The sequence below is a fragment of the Impatiens glandulifera genome, chromosome 3, assembly GCF_907164915.1.
Source record: "Impatiens glandulifera chromosome 3, dImpGla2.1, whole genome shotgun sequence".
In the NCBI taxonomy this organism is placed as follows: Eukaryota; Viridiplantae; Streptophyta; class Magnoliopsida; order Ericales; family Balsaminaceae; genus Impatiens; species Impatiens glandulifera.
In genome coordinates, this window is record NC_061864.1 from 16,560,097 (window position 1) to 16,582,906 (window position 22,810).

Here is a 22,810-nt window from a genome sequence, read left to right on the forward strand (position 1 = left end):
CCCAAACTAACTTACTTTATTCATTCATTCCCAAACTAACATACTTTACTATTTAAACTCAGTTTGTTTTATTTTTTTTAATTTTTTTATATTTAAACTTATTATTATTATATATATATTTAAATATATATATAATATGTTTATATATTTTATGTTATGTTTGTTGATAAATATTTTTTATTTAGGTTTTATTATTGTTTCTCAGATGTTTAATCTTGTTATTTTTCAATTTATTTGGTGACACTTTGAACGATCGTGTTTTTTTATAATGTTTTTGTCATTATATTTAAACCATTCTCGTTTATATAATATTTTTTAAATAAAAATAATAATTAAAATTAAATATATATTAAAATATAAATAATCAAATTTATAAAAAAAATAATTTAAAATATTAATTTAAATATAAATAATCAAATTTATAAAAAAACAATTTAAATATTTTAATAAAGATAATAATTTAAATATATATATAATAATAAGTTTAAATATAAAAAAATAAAATAAAATAAAATAAATAAAAAAAAAACTGAGTTTGAATAGTAAAGTAGGTTAGTTTGTGAATTGATGAACAAAGTAGGTTAGTTTGAGAAGTTGAACGTCAAACAAAGTTAGTTCGGTATAATTGTGTAGAGAGAAATAAGAGGAGCAAATATTTACTACCGATACAAATAAAGAAAAGCAAGCTAGAGAGAAATAAGAGGAGCAAATATATACTACCGATACAAATGAAGAAAAGCAAGCCAAAAAGTGGTCCCCGCTGACATGTTGTTACTTTTTTATTAAAAATGTAAAATTATTGCTTTTTAATTTTTTTAATTGATAAAATGTGGATCTCTTTTATTTGAAAAAAATGACCGTTTCTTTCATCAATTGAAAATATGACCGTTTTATTACAACTTTTTTATACATATGATCAATTTTTTTATTTATTTAAACAAATTAATATAATTAAAAATGAAACAAGATTTACTTGAATTATTAAATTAAAAAATATTTTATGAATTAGATGATGTGGATGGTGGGGCCCTAAAATAGTAACAATTATACATGAGATGGTTGAGAAATAAAGGTATAAATTGATAGGTATAATTTACTTTTGATGTGGCAGCTGATGTGACACATATTTTTACCTTTGTATGGGTATAGGGATGGGATGCTCTCAGTGATGTACTCAACGTCATTCCTCCTCCCAAATTTCCCTATCATTTCTCAAATCAAGTATGTGTATGTGTATGTGTATGTGTATGTGTATGTGTATGTGTATGTGTATGTGTATGTGTATGTGTATGTGTATGTGTATGTGTATGTGTATGTGTATGTGTATGTGTATGTGTATGTGTATGTGTATGTGTATGTGTATGTGTATGTGTATGTGTATGTGTATGTGTATGTGTATGTGTATGTGTATGTGTATGTGTATGTGTATGTGTATGTGTATGTGTATGTGTATGTGTATGTGTATGTGTATGTGTATGTGTATGTGTATGTGTATGTGTATGTGTATGTGTATGTGTATGTGTATGTGTATGTGTATGTGTATGTGTATGTGTATGTGTATGTGTATGTGTATGTGTATGTGTATGTGTATGTGTATGTGTATGTGTATGTGTATGTGTATGTGTATGTGTATGTGTATGTGTATGTGTATGTGTATGTGTATGTGTATGTGTATGTGTATGTGTATGTGTATGTGTATGTGTATGTGTATGTGTATGTGTATGTGTATGTGTATGTGTATGTGTATGTGTATGTGTATGTGTATGTGTATGTGTATGTGTATGTGTATGTGTATGTGTATGTGTATGTGTATGTGTATGTGTATGTGTATGCGTATGCGTATGTGTATGTGTATGCGTATGTGTATGCGTATGCGTATGTGTATGTGTATGTGTATAGACTCATATTTATAGCGAAATAGGATTGAGATTTATTAAGTGATGTTATAATTTTTAGATAGTTATGGGAAAGTTTGCATTTGAGGCAACGAATATGAAATACATAAATTTTTTGGTAATATCTTTATTATATTTTTGTGAACTATTTCACTTTAAAAAACATCTCAATCCTTAATCATAATTGTCCAAAATGTGTAATTCATAATAATATTATTAAATTTATTAGAATGTTTTTCTCATAATTGTTCTCAAAATTCAATGAAGTCAGTTAGAATCTAGTCGTCCCTTCTCATGATTTACGAACTCAATTATCGGTTAGGCGACTTGTTCATATATGGTACGTGCAAGGTCGGCCCTGGGGTAAGTCCGGTAGGCCCTCGGGCTAGAGCAGCCCACTCCCTAGGGCAGCCCATTTGTTAAAATATAAAAATATTTAGTTATATTTATTGTAATTTTAAATATGAATAGTTGTAGTTTGGTGGTTTAAGATATGCATTTAAAGTTTTAATGTGGTTATGAGTTCAAATCTCACCAAAAATGATTTTTTTAAAATTAGACTTAAGGCAACAAAAAATATATCAAACTTTTTCTACCGAGGCTAGGGCAGCCCAAACTTGGGACCGACTCTGGGTACGTGTTAGGGTATTAAGATTATAAATTATATATATTATTAGTGTTTTGTTGGAATGATAAAATGATGTATAAATTATATATTATATAGGTTTTATAATGTTGTGTTTGGTTGATGGTATAAGAAAATAATAAAATATTTTAATATTTATTTTATTTAATATTTATTATTAATTATATTTAAATTAATAAAAATATATTTAATTATCATATAATTATTTTAAAAAATAAATAATAATGCTATATGATTATATATAATATATATATGATTTCTTACATTTAAATTTTTATAATTAAATAAATATTTATCAATAATTAATATTAATAAATATATAAAATAATTTTATTTATAAAAAATAGTAAATAATAAATACTCAAATTAAAAAATATTTAAACTTTAATAATTAAAATTTAATGAAATATTAAATTAATAAGGTTAATATTAAAAAAAAATATGATGAAAAAAATTATGAATTTAATTTAAATGAGTGATAGAGAGAGGGAATTTGATGTGGGAATTTGGTGAGGAATGACTGACATCACCTTCATTGGTTGAAAAATGTAAAAGTGTGAGGAAAGAGAGAAAAGAGATAAATTATTTGATTTTTTTAGCTAATAAGATTATGCCAAGATTCCCTCACCAAATTTCTTCACCTAATCATTTATCTTTAATTTATACCAATAATTTTATTGTTAATATAAAATTAATCCAACCAAACTGTTATATAATTTTACTATTGAAATAATTATATCATCCCATTAGGGTAATAACTCCTACCAAACACCAACTAAGTATACACGAGAAAACATTATATTGAAAAATAAAAAAGTCACAAAAAAAAGGAAAAATAAATAAATATAAATACGTTATCTAATAAATAATTCAACTTTTAGATCGTCGAAAAAACGATTAACTCTCTTACCACCTCAACGACTTTTCAGAACGAATATCAGAAAACGTCGTAAAATTAACATTAGAAATGATACGAATTAAACAAGTACGATAACTAATGTTTAACGATTTCTCTCCCACTAAATAATAAATAATATATAAGTTTGTTATACAACATTAATATCCATCTAAACTTTCTAAGTTTCCAATGATACTCAAATTTGTTTTCTTTTTTTTTATATTGAATATGATGTTTCTCATCATTTTCATAAGTATGTGTAGCATTTTATTTTTACTTGATTACTAGATATATGAGAGTTGAGAAGGTCAGAAGGACGTGTATTTTACTATAATTCCATTACTTCAATGGTTTGTTGCAAGACCATTTTTTTTTTCGCGTTATGATCTTGTCATTCGTGTTACCATCTTAACCTTCGCGTCTCTTTTCTTACTGGTCTCTTTTCTTACTGCTTTGTCTTCTTCCATCTTTTCTCTCTCCTTACTGCTTGGTCTTCTTCCCTTTTCCCCAGATTTTTCATCGCGAGACGATTCTGATATTCAATCAAATTTATTGAATATGATATTTCTCATCATTTACATAATTATGTGTAGCATTTTATTTTTACATGATTACTAGATATATGAGAGTTGGGAAGGACCTGTATTTTACTAGTCAAAGGAGGGCACGTGTGAACAGCTGAGGCCTTGTTAGAATGATTTCGTGTTGAATATACGATGGAGATGTCATTCAATTCAATGAATGACAATTTGCAAGAATTTTCCGATATTCATCCCTTTCGGCCCACGGCTGCGGGCCATGTTCAAAGTAGGTCAGTGAGAGAGAGAGAGTCGGAGAAACTGGCTTGAATTCACGTCACTGATGATTGACCTAGTTATTGACCTCAGTACACCTACATATAGCAATTGGAATTTCCCAGTCCGGCGCCCACCATCTTGCCATTAGGCATCATTCTCTTGTTGTTGAGGTTAATACTATTCTATCTCTCCACTCTTTATTGCAGAATTTCTATCTAGGGATATAACTTACTTATACTAACTACTATCTCATCTGATCTACAATTTCAGTTTATTTGATTGATTGATTACTCTTCAAACTCACACGGTGGTCTTCTCCGACAGCTGAATGAATATGTAGTATTTCAAACCCTAGTTCATTCCACGGTATGCAAATTCTGATTTCTGTGATTGATTTAATACTCGTCTCATACGAATTGTCGTTTTGTGTATTTGGAATCTGACTATTCACTCTACACTTTTCATTATTCGTGTTTCTCTGCTTGCTTTTTAATGTTGAATCTACTAGCTAGTATTTTTCGTCTCTGCTGAAAACCCTATCTGATTGATTTATTCAACATGCTAAATTTATTTCAATTCATGATTGATTGATGTTTTCCCTGTCTCTTAATCAACTACTACTAATGCAGTTGGCAGCAATTCATCTCAAACATGGGTTGTACATGGAAAGACTTGATTAAGATGATGATGATGATAGTTGCTTTAAGCTTATTTCTTCTGGTTGGGGAATTGCAAGCAACTGTCTCCTCTAGCTTGTTGATACATTCAAGTGTATGCTCCATACATCACATTAGCTTTACAGATGATCATAATTTCTTTTTTATCAATGGAGAATTGGTAGACAAAGATTTGTTCTGCAAAACCCTTAAATATCACAATGCAAATGGCTGCTTCATCAAGAATGGCGACAGAGTAGATTGCTCTAATTGGAACCTTTCATTAGGTATGCATCATGTTTGCGTTGCTTTATGTGTTCTAATATTTGGTATCTTGATCAAATAAACAATGCTAGCGATTGCAACAGGTCGAAAACTTTTGCAAGGTGGAGATCAAGATTCTGGCAAACCTATATTCACACCAAAGAACTCTGTTATAGCAGCATCTGGATTTCTATTCATTTGCTGTGGATTGCTTTGTCCTTGCTATTATAGGAAACAAAAATCGCCAGAGCATGCTGTTATCTCGAAGGATCCAAGTTCCCGTAAGTTTAAACTAATGAAAATTGATTTCGCGAAAATCTCATTAGATAACTAATAAAAACTCTTTGATCTTGCAGATCACTCAGTTTCCTCGGTGGAACTGAACTCTGTTTCTGACAAGCGTCCCAACAGTCCACTACGCATACCACCTGGAAGTCCATTTCGAGTGCCACCTGGAAGTCCATTTCGGGTGCCACCTAGTCCATCTAGGTTTTCCATGTCCCCAAAACTTAGTAGAATTGGATCTGTCCATCTGAATCCGAGCCAGGTCAGTAAAGCAACAAACAATTTCTCAAAATCGATGATAATTGGCGAAGGTGGCTTTGGAGTTGTGTACAAAGCCCAGTTACAGGATGGCCTGATGGTTGCTATAAAACGTGCAAAAAAGGTTTGCATAGATCTCTTGTATATATAAGGGCAATTTATTCGGATTTCACATTGCCTGTCTTATGATGATATCCAATTACATGGGACAGGAATATTTTGAAGCTCTAAGTGCTGAGTTTCACGGTGAAGTTGAACTTCTATCCAAAATTGAACATCGAAATCTGGTGAAACTGCTCGGATTCGTAGACAAAGGAAATGAACGTCTTATCATAACGGAGTACGTTCCCAATGGTACCCTGAGAGAACATTTGGATGGTAATGATTAATTTTGACTGCATTGCAACAAAATGGATTAAAGTTACAATCTTTTACCTCAACCTTTACTAATTGTGACGCAGGCTTTCATGGTAAAATTTTGGATTTCAACCAGCGTCTTGAAATCGCGATTGATGTTGCTCATGGTTTGACCTACCTCCACCTTTATGCAGGTAAGCCATTTTTATTCTTCCTTTTTTGGGGAGATAAACATGCTTAGCTTATATATATTGAGATTTTAGTACACCATAGAGGATGAAGATTATCTAATTCTCATGCCTATGATCACTTTTAACAAACTTATTAGCTCACTTGAGCAATTTGGGATCAATCCTTAATTTTCTGGCTGAAGCAAATAACAAATGTTTCTGAAACACATGAACATGAAACTGTTGTACACAACAATTTACTTGTTCACTCGTAAAATTCTAGAAATCAACTAGTTGATGCGTGACTTCATAATTGTGACAGAAAAACAAATAATTCACCGAGATGTAAAGTCATCAAATATCCTTCTAACTGAAGGCATGAGAGCGAAAGTGGCTGATTTTGGATTCGCAAGGCTGGGGGCAACAGATTCAGATAGAACACATATATCAACCAAAGTTAAAGGGACAGTGGGTTATCTTGATCCAGAATACATGAGAACGTATCAACTAACTGCTAAGAGCGATGTTTATTCTTTTGGGATTCTTCTGATAGAGATATTGACTGGACGACGTCCTGTGGAGATGAATAGACCAGTGGAGGAAAGGGTGACCCTTAGATGGGTAAGTTTCTTATTTTTGGGCTCTTGGTTGTAAATTGATGCTGATATTGTTCAAATGATCTGATTTGTGCAGGCATTCAAGAACTTCGAGAGAAATGTATTGGAACTGGTGGATCCGTTAATGCAAGAAAAGGTGGGTAGGAGTATAGTGGTGAAGATGTTTGAGTTAGCGTTTGAATGTGCTGCCCCGACAAGATCTGATAGGCCAGACATGAAAACCGTGGGAGAACAACTTTGGGCAATTAGGATGGCTTACCTTAAGAATGGGAAGAGTGGATTATGATAAAACAAAATAAATAAAAGTAGTTAACCTTCCCTCCCTTGTTCTTCTTCATGTACAAAAATGAAGAAAAAAAAATACTAGTTTATGTGCATTTTGTGTGAAATTATTGGCTTGGTTGTGATATAGACTATTGGGTATATATATTTATATATATATATATCTTTCTTTTTTCTTCTTGGGGGAATTCTAACATATATATTTACACGAAAAAATTTGTATTATGTCTAGTTGTACTATGCAATTCACTTTTTTTTTCGCTATGACCTACATATTTGAGATGTTATTCTAATTATTTTTTTAACTATCTTTTTGAGAGAAATTCTCGAATTTTGAATTATCGTAGTTGTTTTATGCGTATACGTTTTTTGATATTCGTTATGAAATTTTCCAAGAAAAAACATTGTAAATTGTTATGAATGTATATTTTACAAAATTCAGGACGAATATAGATTAGTTTGACAGGAATTTCATTTTATTCGGGGTTAATTTTTATCATGTTTGATAAAATTAATTTTCATGAAGTCCTTGAAATTAGGGAGCTACAACTAATAATAATTATAATTTTATATATAATAACTATATTTTGGAACAGTGATAAATGATAATAGAGAAAAATTGAAGAAAATTATTGACGAAAAAAATATAAGGGCCAGAGATTAGAAATAAAATTTTTATTATTTTTTCTATCAATGCATTCAGTTATTTATTTTTTTAATTCTTTCCCTCCATCCTTTCTTTTTTTTATAATATAATTATTTTAATTTATAAAAAAATATTTTAAAATATAATATGCTATTTAAAATATTTTAATAAATTTATATATATTATTTTGTAAATTTTAAAATGATTAATGTTATGAGAATTTAAAAATTGACTAAATTTAAAAGGTCTAAATATTAAATAAAATTAAGTTAGATTTTTTTAATCTGCTAATATAATTTTATAATTATACTTTGCTAATATCTCACTTATCTATTTTTGTTTAAATTTTATAAATTGCACCAGTAAAATAAAAAATAAAAAATAACGATAAATTAATTATTTTTTTAGTCAATTTAAAATTCGAATATGTAAAACATTTTTAATTATTAACTTTTTAAATTCTCATATTAACCTCCAAATATTTTAAGTCTTTATATTTATATTTATATATATATATATATATATATATATATATATATATATATATATATATATATATATATATATATATAAATATAATAAATTATTTGAAAATTTATATTATAAATATATATATATATACATATTTACTCCACATATTAAATAATTATATATTTTTTATTAATATTGTGTATTGTCCAATTATTGAGTCTAAGTGTATGTGGAATGAGATGCAAAGTGGTTTTTGAGTTCACAATTAGACTAAAAAAATAAAATAAAATAAACAGATCTTATAGCACAGGAAAATATCCTATATTAAAAATAGTTAAAGAATATTAAAATATAAACATAGTGAAAATTAACCATCCTTACCCTTATTATTATTATTATTATTATTTTATTTTTAAACAAATATGAACATAATTTATAAGATCATAAATACATCCAACATATTTTTATATCATAGATAAATTTAAAAAAAAAAATACTCAAACATTAATGATAAATACAGTATTCTTCAAATTTAATTGCCTTAATTGAAAATAAATGGGCTCTATACTTGCTGGGCTAGATGTTTCAACTACACACAAAATAATCAAGCAAGTGGTTTGAGAAGAAAGTGTCAACTAAGACAGGTTTGGTTTGAATTGTTTTAAATTTAAACTTAATTAAATATCTTTTTATTATTCTATTATAAATAACATTACTCAATTTATTAATTAAAATATTAAAATACTTTTTATTTATTTTTTAAAAGAAATTATCATTATATATTAATAATAATATTAAGTGTTCGTCATATCCGTGCGACTTTAAAATGTATTTAAAAAACAATTAACTCCTTTAAAATAATCATCTATCAAGATTTTTTAACCAGATCTAAGAATGATAGAGTTAAGAAAGGTAAAAAAAAAATATGTGAACCAACTCACTTTTCCATACACTAGTGTGACAATCAATCAAATCACACAACCTTCCCTCCCCCAAATAATATTACTTGAGAGTTTCTTATTACAATGTCAAAATAATAATATAAAATTACAAGCTTTTTGAAAATAGAGCCCCAAAGACTAATTTGTTCATAAATAAGCCTTCACATCTACTTAGCCAATAAAACTTAGATTTTGAGATTCAAAGTAGTACCATCATTTTTTTTTTTTTATATTTAGACAATTATCTTTTAAGCAATATCATGATTAAATTATCACTAAAAACAACTTAAATTTAAATTGAGTTAAAAATAAAAATAAAGTATCCCCTAAGCAATCCCATAAATATTATTGGTTCAACCACTATTAACATGGACCTTCTAATGAGTTCATTTGATTTGATGATGGGTAGGGTAGGGTAGGGCAAATAGGTTAAAAAGGCTTGATTATAGTTTAGGTTATTTTACTATTTTAAGATAATTATTTGATATAGAAAATAATTATGTACTATTCAGTTGGGTTGATTGATCAATCAAACTTTGCTTTTGGTGTGGTGATTGTCACGTTTGATCTTCTTTATTTAGGGAGTAATCATTACTAAACCAAACCAAACCTAATTAAAAAAAACGTGACATTCAATCAATATCCAAATAATATGTAATAAAATGTCCTTATATAACTATTGATGGAAAGAAAAAGGTTAGTTTAATTAGGTCATGGAGCATAATTAATTTTCTAAGGTTATAAAGTATAAACCATAAAATAAACGCGTGTCTGATAATTACAATATATTAAATTGTAACAAGTGAAAAATGGTCTATCTTCCTATTTGAGTTTTGTAAATTAATCTCAACTACCATCCTTACAAGATATGATTGAACAAATAATTATTGATAAACAAAATAATATAACATGTTGGTGAGACTATCCTCTTTTCATTTTTTCTTATTTTAATATGCAATACATTTGTTTTTTAAACAAATAATTATTTTATATGTAGATATATTTGTTCAGTTGACGTGTTTTGGACTAATTAAGTTATATAACTTTATGAAAAGAAAATTATCATTTAAATATTATATATACTAAGTATGGAGAATTATTAACTAAAAACTAATTTGATAGTTATTCACATAATTTGAAATAGGGTCCGATTAATGGTCTAACGGTCCGACCACAAAACAGTTGAGCTGAGTGGACAGTCCAATTTTTGACATTAATACCGTCATTATTTGAATCGGTCAAAATTCGGTCCGATAAAAAAAACAAACAAAAAATATCCCATTCGAAATGCATTATTCTGAATAATAAAACTGGATTTAAATATTCTCCTCTCTCTCAAGACGGTCTTGAATCTACATTTTGACATCAATACTATGTTTCTCGTTTATTCTTTAAATAGTAAAATCTTTGTTTCTCTCCTCAACTCTTGTTCATCATGTTCGGGTCTAGTTGTAGTTGTTTTCCGGGTGAACAAATTTCAGATTGCTACTACATATGTTTGAAAGATAAGGAGAAACATGATTGTTCTAAGCTGATAATTTTCAAAAAAACAAAACAGAGCAATAAAGATTGAAGCAAATGAGATAGAGGAGATGCTTGAAATTTCTTGAAGTTAAAATTCGGTTTAACCAGTGGTTCACTGTTTAGACCGATTAGACCGAAGTTTGTTAAAATATTCGGATGGATGACCGAAACGATTTTCAGAACAATGATTATTCGCAGTTTATTCATTTTAGTTTAAGAAAAAAAAACAGAATATTCAACTTTTTTTTAATAATTAACATTGAGTGTTTTTATACCTTTAATTGTTTGAACTTTTAATTTTATTTGTTTATGATTATTTAGCTTATTCACTAAAATATTTGTATATATTGTTTGATTTAATTTATAAGCAATTTATTTGCTAAAATAAGTGTTACCACTTTATATCATCAATACTTATTGACACTTATAAACTTAATTAAAATTTCCCTATTTTGAGTATTCTCAAATATAATTATCAGATTATATAGCAAAAAATATATGTTTTATGTTATACTATTGAATATGATAGTCCTGATTTAATCAGAGATGGTATAGACTTCTTACTTAAAAAAAATATATTAATTGTATTAATTTGACTTTGTGTGATGCAATTTTAAAATATTGCATTAAGGCAGATTTAGGAATATACTCTGATATAGTTAAAGGTGAAAATCAAGGACCTGTTTGATTTGTTTTTATTTATTTGTTATAAAATATTGTTTCATGAAAAAAAAAGATTTTTTAATGTTAAATGGTTAACATATCTCTAATATTTCATATTTTAAAGAAAAAATTAAATATATATTATAATATTTTAATTAATAATTTGATGAAAAAATGAATGATAAAATTAATAATTATTTTATTTGAATTATATATAAATAAACAATTCATATCAAACAAGACATTAAATAAGTGGCACATGAGACATGACAATAAATATATAAATGAATGAATTAAAAATGTATTATTAATAAATGTCCCATTGCATTCTGTCACACTTTACAGCAATACAATGAAAAATACACCATACCTACCACCCACACGCACAATTTCAGATCTTGTTTCTCACCAATTTTTGGAATAAATTATATCTTATTTAAATTTTTATTTGCTTTTATTCCATCTAGATTTTGGAATATAGTAATTTAAAAATAACTAAATTAAAACTGAAAAAAAGTGACTCACTTTCTCTCTCCATTTTTTTATCTGAATTTATTTCATTTACTTTTTCATTCTCCTTTTTTTTTTTACAAAATTTATATATTTATCTCTAAAGATGATTTGAAATTAGGATTTATTCTAAATTCTGATATCATATCTTATTTCTTTTTTCAAGTATTTAATTACTTAATTTATCAACAAAATTTTTTTATTTTACATTTATAAAATTCAAGCTTTAAATAAAAAACATTATAATAATTCAATGTATTTAAAATATAAATAACATCAACAATTTTTTTCTTTTAATAAACCCTCACTTTTTCTTATTAGTATTACTTTAAATTGATTAACAACAACACAAAAAGTAAATAAATAGTTGTATATTTATATAATTATTTTGAAAGAATAATATATACATTATGAATTTTGTTTGGATGTGTATTAGTAGTGATGCATACGCAAGTTTAATCCAAAGAGGTTGGGCGCAGATCTGTAAAATGATTGGTTGAGCTAATGGGGGTTGCATATATCATGGGAGGTAGGACCCACACACAACCCAACTTGGGACTTATTGTCTATGTTTTTTTATATATTATAAATATTTTTTTTACAAACTTATTTAATTGATTTTTTTTTTTTTTTTTTTTTTTTTTTTTTTGTTAATTAACAATATTTTAAACAATAGATTATTTTACTATGCCAACTAATGTTACGGTGACCATTCAAATCAAACTACTATATCTACCCAATTAAAAAATAATAATGAGTTGATATAAGATCTGATATTTAAAAAAATATATATATATTAATATTGGATTTAAGATTTATTTAAATAATCAACAAAATTCAATTAGCCTTATATTAACTAAAGTTACAATATACAAGAAATGTTATAGATATACTTCTTAATATTTTTGTATTTTTTTTAATAAAAATTTGTTTAAATTATTATTATTTTTGTTATTTTTGTTTAATTAATAATCAAAATTGATTATAATTAATTTAACATATCAAATATGAATTATTGAAGGGTTAATATTCAAAAGTTATCAAATCAGTTCAATATTTTATAATCCAATTATGTAGAGTTGTTTAAGTATAATTCATGTAATTAAAATATTAAATCTGATTGATGACTCTATTATTGTTGAGGGACACATGTTTTGATAAAAAAAAATGAAAGATATCAAAATTGTAATGAATTATTAAATAAATAATTATGAAATTATAGTTTATTTGAATTTCACATTAAACAAGGGATCTTTTATTGTCGTGTCCCACATTAAGAGATTATTATTTATTAAAACACAAAACACCACATTTTGGTAACCCCACCCTGACCCATCTCTCTCTGTCTTTCTTAAATACCTATTTTGTACACATTTCAACCTTTCATGCCCACTCTCCCTCACAAACAATTGTTTTTTATTTTATTTCTTATATTATATTTTTCCCATGGAGCAATTAAATAATCATGTAAACATGTTATATGATTTTTTAACCAAAAAGACCTATTATCTAAGATCCAAAATCTTTACACCATTTATAATGTGGATATTAGTGCACACTATACACATTGTCATCTCTAGAAAGGCTTATTATCATGAATAAATTATAACAAACTCAAATATTTTGTAACAACAATACCAATTAATTAGCTAAGGTAAATATAGATGATAGATATTATATTTTGTTAGTGGTTTGTCATTATGGTAAAAAAAAATGAATATGATATATTATATATGGTCTATAAAAGTGTGTATTTAAGGGTTGAAAGAAGATATAAAACATGTGGTCAAAAAGATTGAAGAATTTGGTCCCATAATCCTTTTAGCTACTCATGTTCATGGAGCTCCACATACTTTACGTGTAAATCTATCTTATTTTTCCTCTCCCCTTGTTTTATTATTTGTTTTAGCTCAAATTATATTATGATATGATTGTTATATTTATCTTCATTTTAAGATCAAAATTGAAGTATTAGTTACCTATAGTTATAGAATATTTAACTATTTTTTTTTTTAAATTGAGGCAAAATCCTTAATAATTTAACAATAATTTTTTAAAAATAATTCATTTAATAAAAAATATTTAAGCACCATGATGAAACATGACTTACTAATCAATTATCTAGCTCACTCTCTCATTAAATAAATCTCTAGTTAACTTTTATTTTTTCTTATATATTATTGAATGAAAAATTAAATTTCTTTTTTTAATCTTTTAACATTTTGTTGTTTCTCTTGCATTTTACATATTATTGTCGCAATCTCCATGGTTTTGTAGGTTGTTTTAAAAAAAAAACCGACATAATAAAAAAAGAAACAAACGAAAAAACACGCTAACGGATTTGATAATAAAGTTTAACCAAATTTTGTCTAAGTCTTCGAGCAATTAATAAGGAATAAAAGATAAAAATATTAGGTACAACGAGAAGAGAGAGTTTATTTTATAGACTAAAAAAACTTTCTCGCTCTCATCGTCTTTTCACGTAGGATTCTAATTATGTGGATAATTTTTTTATATACTAAGAAACTTGTCTCACCCTCCTCATCATTTCGATGTGGATTCTAATTATGCCTAAAAAAAAATTCAAACGTTCATAACTTTGGAGACGTTTGAATTATTTTAAGTTTTTTTTTCAAACCCTTTTAGTCTATGCCAACTTCTTTCTCCTAAAATTAAATAAACGTTCCAATCTTTATATTAAGAAAACACCACCTCAAACACCACCTCAGTGACCAAAATACTAAATTATATATATATATATATATATATTATTTAATAATTTAATTAAAATAATATATAAAAAAAAAAAAGCATATTCGGCCAGAAAAAATGGCACTAAAAGGTATCGTAAACTGCAAAAATGCTACCCCACTTGTAATTTCAGAGTTGGGGACTTTATACGATATGAAGCTAAAGCATTATGAAATCAATTTCTGGTAAAAGAATAATATGTCTTTTTTTAAAGAAAATTGGTCAGAAAAATATCATAATCTTGTTTTAAAATATTTGTTCATTTTGTTAGATTAGGCAAGAGTAAAATTATTTTTACCACTTAATCTATTAGTTTATTAAAAATATAAAAGATAAAATAAAAAAAGACTGAAGGTTTGACAAATCCACTTTATAAATAATACTATATTATATTCTACATTCACAAAATAGTTTACAATTATCAAATAAACTAGTGTAATTTATGTGAATTTTTCCTAAATTTACATTAAAATTTTAATAAAAAAATACATATTATATAATAAACTACTATTAAATATAATGAAACCTAAATATAATTTAAATATATTTAATATTTATTTAAAGATAACAACAAAATTAAAAAATTATTTATTTATTTAAAGATAACAACAAAATAAAAAATTATATATTTAAGTTAATCACGCATCTTATCTTAAGTGGATGGTTATAATTTTCCTTTATAAATTTTTTAAAGTAAAATTGATACACATGTTTGGTTAATAGTCAATTATACAATATTTAATAGTCAATTAAAGAATGCTTAATACTTAATTGAGAAAAATATTACGTAATTGTGAAGAACACTTATTTTCAAAATCTAGAAAGTGGGATACAATATAATGGATTTTAGGCCTAGTGATTTTTAATTTATCAAGAGGTATTTCAAAAAATAACATTTTATCTCATTCACAATTATATTGATAATTAATTAAAAAAATTTATAAAATGAAAAGTAGGAGGAGTGTGATTGAAATAAATTAATAATCTTTTAATAAAATTTTGTAATAATTAATGTAATAATTACAATTATTTTAAAAAAATAAATAAAGTGAAAAATTAAATGGATAAACATGAAATATATTTTACTTTTAAAAGTGACTTTGTTTATCATTAATATGAAAAATGATCTGTATAAAAAAAAGTGATATTATTTTATTATAAATATTATAAAAAAAAAAATTATAAAGTAAAAAGTGGAGCAATTTTTGTCTGTATTTAATATAAAAAATATAATTAAAATAGATAAAATTATTTAAATTAAAAAAATGAAGAAAAGTAATAAGTGGTATTTATAATCAATATTAGAATAATCTTAAAAATTTCTAAAGTGAAAACTAAGAGTAATTTTATTTAATATAAAACATAATTAAAATTAATGAAATTAATTTTAATTTAAAAAGAAGATTAAGAAAAGTGAAAATGTATAATTTTTTTAATTAAATTTGTTAATCATTATAAAAATAAATACTCAAATTGTGACATTAAATGTTTATTTTAATCATTTAAATAAATAATTATATCAGTAATCATTAATAAAATATTCCAAAACTTGTTTGATTTAAAAAAAAACATTGTATTTCTTTGATGAAAAATAAAAGTAAAGAAATGTAATTATAAAATGAAACAAATGACATGAAAATACTTTAAAACCATACAAGCCCCAAATTTTTATTTTTTTTCAGATTGCCCACAAACCTAGGAGAATTATATAAATATTATCCTTTGTTTATACAATTTTATTTCTTTATAGAAAATCTTATCCTAAATGAAAAAAATATAGATTAAAGAATTTAGAAAAAAAAATTTAAATTTATTTTTATATACTGAATAATGAAAAACAAATATAAATTTAATAATTTTATATGGATATATATTGATATAAATTAAATAATTAGATGGATAGGTTAAGAAAATGAATTTTAAAGAAAATAAAAGAAGATAAAATGAAGAAGAAAGGTAGAAATGGGAATTTCTCTCTCTAGTTTATCTCTCTACAGATGAAATGTGATGAGTAATAGTTGTATATATAGAGACTATGAGTGCTAGCCGCAAAGGCACATATTATAGAGAGGAGAGCCATACTGAAGAAGAAAGAATACGCCTCCTTCTTCCTTTCTTCTTCTTCTTCCTTCTTCACTGTGTAACTCTCCCACCGACGCCAAATGGGGGACGTAATTCTCTCAGATCTGTGGACTCTAATTCTGATTCCGATTTGTGCGATTATCGGACTCGTTTTCTCGCTTATCCAGTGGGTTATCGTCTCCAAAGTCAAGGTTTCGCCGGAGACTCCATCTGCTGCTAACAACGGCAAGAACGGCGGCTTCTCTGAGTCCTTGATTGAGGAGGAGGAAGGTCTAAACGACCATAACGTCGTCCGTAAATGCGCCGAAATTCAGAATGCTATATCTGAAGGTAATGGGTTTTTAGATTCAGATCTTGTCGATTCGCTAATTCTTCTCAATCACTTCTTTATCTAATCGTTGTTTGTTGTGCCGCCTACTGTTCATTCATCTCCGTTCTTGACCTTTTCATTATATACAGAACGTAAAGTTTCCAAATTTACATGTTCTCTCATCTATCTGTTATGCTTACGCGTGTCTCCATTACAAAGACTCCGTCTTCTTCATTTATAGGAGAGAATAATATTACTGTAAACCAATAGGTAGTCATTTTGATGGATCTTGTTGTGGTCAGGAGTTTTCTCAAAGAGCAAGCTTTAAAGATCCGGTCTTAGTTTTTTGTTTATGTTGGATTGGATTTTATATACACAAGAAGATGTTTGTTCTATTTTAGCCATTTCTTTTCCTAGTTTCTAACATTTGAGTTCTGTTTCGTGGATCTTACAGGAGCAACCTCCTTCCTTTATACTGAGTATAAGTATGTTGGTGTTTTCATGGCTGCTTTTTCTGTATTGATCTTCCTTTTCCTCGGTTCTGTGGAGGGTTTCAGTACACAGAGTCGGCCGTGTACATATGATGGCAGCAAAACATGCAAGCCTGCTCTTGCTACTGCTCTCTTCAGCACCATAGCGTTTATACTAGGAGGAATCACTTCTCTGATTTCTGGATTTCTTGGAATGAAAATCGCTACTTATGCTAATGCAAGGACGACCTTGGAAGCAAGAAAGGGGGTTGGAAAAGCTTTCATTGTTGCCTTCAGATCCGGTGCTGTCATGGGTTTCCTGCTTGCAGCTAATGGTCTATTGGTGCTGTACATTACCATCAATCTCTTCAAAATCTACTATGGTGATGACTGGGAAGGTTTGTTTGAAGCTATAACTGGTTATGGACTTGGTGGGTCTTCAATTGCACTTTTTGGAAGAGTCGCTGGGGGAATCTATACCAAAGCTGCTGATGTTGGTGCTGATCTTGTGGGTAAAGTTGAGAGGAACATTCCTGAGGATGACCCCAGAAACCCAGCTGTAAGAATGAATTATAAAACTAGTATTTTTTTTTTTTACATTTTTTTTAAGATTGCTTATGTTTCTTTTTCTGTTTTCAGGTTATTGCCGATAATGTTGGTGATAATGTAGGAGATATTGCTGGCATGGGATCTGACCTGTTTGGTTCATACGCAGAATCTTCTTGTGCTGCTCTTGTTGTGGCTTCTATCTCCTCTTTTGGAATTAGTCATGACTTGACTGCAATGTTATATCCTCTTCTAGTCAGTTCTATTGGTATTATTGTTTGCTTGATAACAACATTGTTTGCAACTGATTTCTTCGAAATCAAGGCTGTAAAAGACATTGAGCCATCATTGAAGAGACAACTGGTTATCTCAACTATATTGATGACTATTGGAATTGCTGTTGTTAGTTGGGTTGCTCTTCCATCTTCATTCACAATCTTTAACTTTGGTGTCCAGAAGGATGTAAAGAACTGGTGAGCCCTTTAATTCTTCTTCCCTTAGTTGCTTTTCCCATTTCTTACTGTTTGTTATAAACAGTGAATATCTCTGGTCAGAGTATCTAAATTTAACTTGCATCTGCAGGCAGCTGTTTTTATGTGTTTGTGTTGGATTATGGGCTGGACTTATCATCGGGTTTGTAACTGAGTACTACACAAGTAACGCTTACAGGTACTTGACACTGAATTTTTATAATAGTCTATTTGAAAATTGGTATTTTGTAAAAGTTATAAACAAATGTAGATTTTTCAGTTCACGATGAACATGGAAAATAGTTGATAACAATTTCTGTTATCTTGTACAGATGATGAGATTTATTGTTTTGTTTGTTCAAATTTCAGCCCCGTGCAAGATGTTGCTGATTCATGCAGAACTGGAGCGGCTACAAATGTTATATTTGGCCTTGCTTTGGGATACAAATCGGTGATCATTCCTATTTTTGCTATCGCAGCAAGTATTTTTGTTAGTTTCAGCTTTGCTGCCATGTATGGTATTGCAATGGCTGCCCTTGGGATGTTGAGCACTATTGCTACTGGTTTAGCAATTGATGCATATGGCCCTATTAGTGACAATGCTGGAGGCATTGCTGAAATGGCTGGTATGAGCCACAGAATCAGAGAAAGGACTGATGCCCTTGATGCTGCTGGAAACACCACTGCAGCAATAGGAAAGGTAATTTTTATTATTGAATCTCAATCTAATAATACAAACTGTTTTCAAATAGGTCCATTTTCTTAATTGCTGCCAATGGATCCACAGGGTTTCGCGATTGGATCTGCAGCTCTCGTGTCCTTGGCTCTGTTTGGTGCGTTTGTGAGCAGGGCGTCAATTTCAAATGTGGATGTGTTGACTCCAAAGGTTTTCATTGGTTTGTTAGTTGGTGCTATGCTTCCATACTGGTTCTCGGCCATGACAATGAAGAGTGTGGGAAGTGCGGCTCTTAAGATGGTTGAGGAAGTGCGAAGGCAATTCAACACCATCCCTGGACTAATGGAAGGAACTGCCAAGCCTGACTATGCAACATGTGTCAAGATCTCAACCGATGCTTCCATCAAGGAGATGATTCCACCTGGTGCTCTTGTCATGCTCACTCCCCTCATTGTTGGAACCTTGTTTGGAGTCGAGACTTTATCTGGTGTTCTTGCTGGTTCTCTTGTCTCCGGTGTTCAGGTAATTAATCCACTCATAGACAAAATAAATAAATAAAAAGGCTCTCACCTTATTTACATTTTATTATTTTGTAGATTGCCATCTCTGCATCTAACACCGGTGGAGCTTGGGATAATGCGAAGAAATACATCGAGGTAAGCCTGTTTGGAAATTATTTCTTTTTTGAAACATGTAAACTTTTTTTATATTAGAGTGTGAGGTTAGCAAAAAACATAAGAACAAACCTGTGCACAAACCTTTTATCCTTTCTTTCCCAAAACTATATCCCTCAAAGTTTTCTAGATCATGATTCAATTTAGTCATTTTGTGCAAACATAAAACATGATTGCAATAATGACAGGCGGGTACTTCAGCACATGCTAAGTCCCTTGGTCCTAAGGGATCGGATGCACACAAGGCAGCTGTGATCGGTGACACTGTGGGAGATCCCCTCAAGGATACTTCAGGACCATCACTCAACATTCTTATAAAGCTGATGGCTGTCGAGTCGCTTGTATTTGCTCCTTTCTTTGCGACCCATGGTGGTTTGCTGTTCAAGATCTTCTCTTAAGAAGGGGGTTTGAAGGATTGAGAAGTTGTTGCAGAAAGAATCTATGTCTCCAAACAGCGATGTTTTAAGTTTTCTGAGATTCTTATTACACCTATCTGTCCCATTTTTTCGTCATGAACTTGTGTCTTGTCTCTCTGCGTATTATTTTTATCTGGGTCAGCTATGGTAAAACCGAATCATTTAGGTTTGATTACAATATCACTGGTGTAGTTGATGATGACGATGATTATTTGACTCAAATTTTTGCTACTAGTATGATGGGATTGTCATCTTTAATTAATGTTCTATATTTTCAACATTTGATAATATATTATTCTGTATTTTTTTGCCAATTTAGATTATTTTGTTATGATTTTCAAAGAAAAAACAGAGGTCTTGGCCAAAATAGTTTTTTCTCAGATTTCCATAGAGTTTTATTGTGGTTTGTTTACAATTTTATTAGAAAAAAAAAGAAGTAAGTTATTTACTTTTTTAATAGGTTTAATTAATAAAATATTTGTTATATTTAAAATTTAAATTTAATAAAATAGTATAAATATTTTTTTAATTAATTAAATAAATGATTTAATGACTAAAATAATAATGACATTACAAAAGATAAAAAAATCTTTTAAAATATTCTTAAAATGTCTTAATTAATTATTTAATTTTATTACAATAATTAAATTAATATAATATTTCCTTTTTATGTAATTTATTTTTAAATAATATATTATTATATTTTATTCAACCAATTCTATAAGTCAGTTACTTTAAGATTATTTAAACAAATTTAAGAGCTTATTTTATTAGTTGCATTTTAAAATATAATCATTCATAATTAAACATTATTTAATTCATTTTATTAATTAAATTATTTTCTATTTAAATATATTTTTTTATTATACGTTAATACTTTTTAATTTTTTCTACCAAATCTAAATCTATAAATTGTTATAAAAAAATATATCTTATAAATAAATTATTTTAATTGTAATTTAAATTAGATAATATTTTAATATATATTAACAAATTGAATATTTTTTTTCCACTCTCTTCAACTACAATTATTTTTATCTTAAAAGATTTATCTATAAATTTTGTTGAGTGTGGTTAAATATATATTTATATACACGAGAACACTGATTCTCTAAGTAGCTATGTTCCATTCATTTTTCTCAAACTAGCCATGTTTGTTATTTATTCAATCACTATTTAAACTTAGTTGTTTTTTTTAAAGAATGGATTTATATTTTTTAATAATATTTTAAATTATTATTTTTTAAAAATTATATGTTTTTATTATAAATTGTTACTTTTCATGTTTGATGTTTTTTAAAAATGTTTTTATTATGAATTGTTAAATTCAATATTTTTAAACGTTTCTATTAGCACATGAATTTTTTTTTTGACAATCTTACCCTAACAAAAGTTTGAGAAAGAGTAATGGAAATTTTTGGTAATCTTATTCTAAGTAAAATAAATAATTTATGAAGAATCTTAATTTGTGGAAGATATGGTCAAGATAATCATATAATCGATATCCCCTAAAAAAAATTAATAATTTTTAATTTTTAAGTAATTGTATTATTTTTCTTAATTGTAATATTTATTAATGGTAAGATTTTTATTAATTATTAAATATTATATTATGTTTTTTTTAAATATTTTAAATTAATTATCTATTAAATAAATATTAATAATAAAATAATTGAATAATATTTTAAAAAAATATAAAAATATTATTTAAAAAAAAAAACCAATTGAGTTTAAATAATGATTGTGACTAGTGTAATAGTGTAAGAATAAAAGAAGGAAAATGGCTAGTTTGAGAAAAATGAATGAGACATGACTACTTAGAGAATCATACAAAAAAACACTAATATTTAATATAGAAAGTACAGTTTAAAACCACTTGAACAAGAGGCCACAAGAGGTTCTTTCTCCTCAAACAGATCCTTGATTCCTTTGCCTTTTTTTTCCATATTTTTGTATGGGATTCAATGTGCTTGGGCTTCTAGGTCGCAGACTGGGCAGGGTCTTTTGGACTGGACTCATTGCCATTATTATTAAAAACAATTATAGAACATTATTAATTCAATGATTTATTTTATTTAGTTATTAATATTATTTGAGTTTTTTTCTTTCAATTATTCAGAATTTAATTAATTTGATATTTGAGTGAGGATGAGTTCAAAATAATTATTTATTTTAATTCCGTAATATGAGCCCGTATAGAAATTTTAAGTTTTTTTTTTTACTTGGAATTATTTAAAAATTATAAATTGAGAATAAAAATGAGTGTTTACAAAAATAATAATTTTAAAAAATCCCAAATTTTAGTTGAGTGTGTTTTAAGTGAGGATCAAATGAGAGATTTTAAGATATTCATTCAAACAAATCTTATCATGAATAATTAAAATAAACATGCTAAATGTCTTAAGTAAAATGAAGAAAATCATTAGATTCAAAATATACATGAGAAAAGAAAGTATGCATTTATAGTTTTGATTATTATTTTGCAATGATAACTTCAAGTCTTCAAATTTGTAATTTCTATTATGTTAGGTTGGG

At 27.2% G+C, this 22,810-nt stretch overlaps 2 protein-coding genes across 2 annotated transcripts; both read left to right on the forward strand.

The window, feature by feature from the left end:
• The first annotated feature begins 4,196 nt into the window (after positions 1–4,196).
• On the forward strand, positions 4,197–7,149 carry LOC124930896 (calmodulin-binding receptor-like cytoplasmic kinase 3). Its single transcript, XM_047471265.1, has 9 exons — positions 4,197–4,406; positions 4,507–4,602; positions 4,866–5,179; positions 5,261–5,437; positions 5,513–5,823; positions 5,912–6,077; positions 6,161–6,250; positions 6,549–6,847; positions 6,920–7,149. Exons 3-9 carry the CDS (start codon positions 4,888–4,890, stop codon positions 7,127–7,129), a joined length of 1,545 nt encoding a protein of 514 aa, XP_047327221.1. The 5' UTR covers positions 4,197–4,406; positions 4,507–4,602; positions 4,866–4,887; the 3' UTR covers positions 7,130–7,149.
• A 9,526-nt stretch (positions 7,150–16,675) lies between these two features.
• On the forward strand, positions 16,676–20,589 carry LOC124931501 (pyrophosphate-energized vacuolar membrane proton pump-like). The gene is made up of 8 exons (XM_047471979.1): positions 16,676–17,043; positions 17,478–18,052; positions 18,133–18,512; positions 18,622–18,708; positions 18,879–19,209; positions 19,297–19,707; positions 19,782–19,841; positions 20,048–20,589. Exons 1-8 carry the CDS (start codon positions 16,794–16,796, stop codon positions 20,255–20,257), a joined length of 2,304 nt encoding a protein of 767 aa, XP_047327935.1. The 5' UTR covers positions 16,676–16,793; the 3' UTR covers positions 20,258–20,589.
• Positions 20,590–22,810: the final 2,221 nt, after the last annotated feature.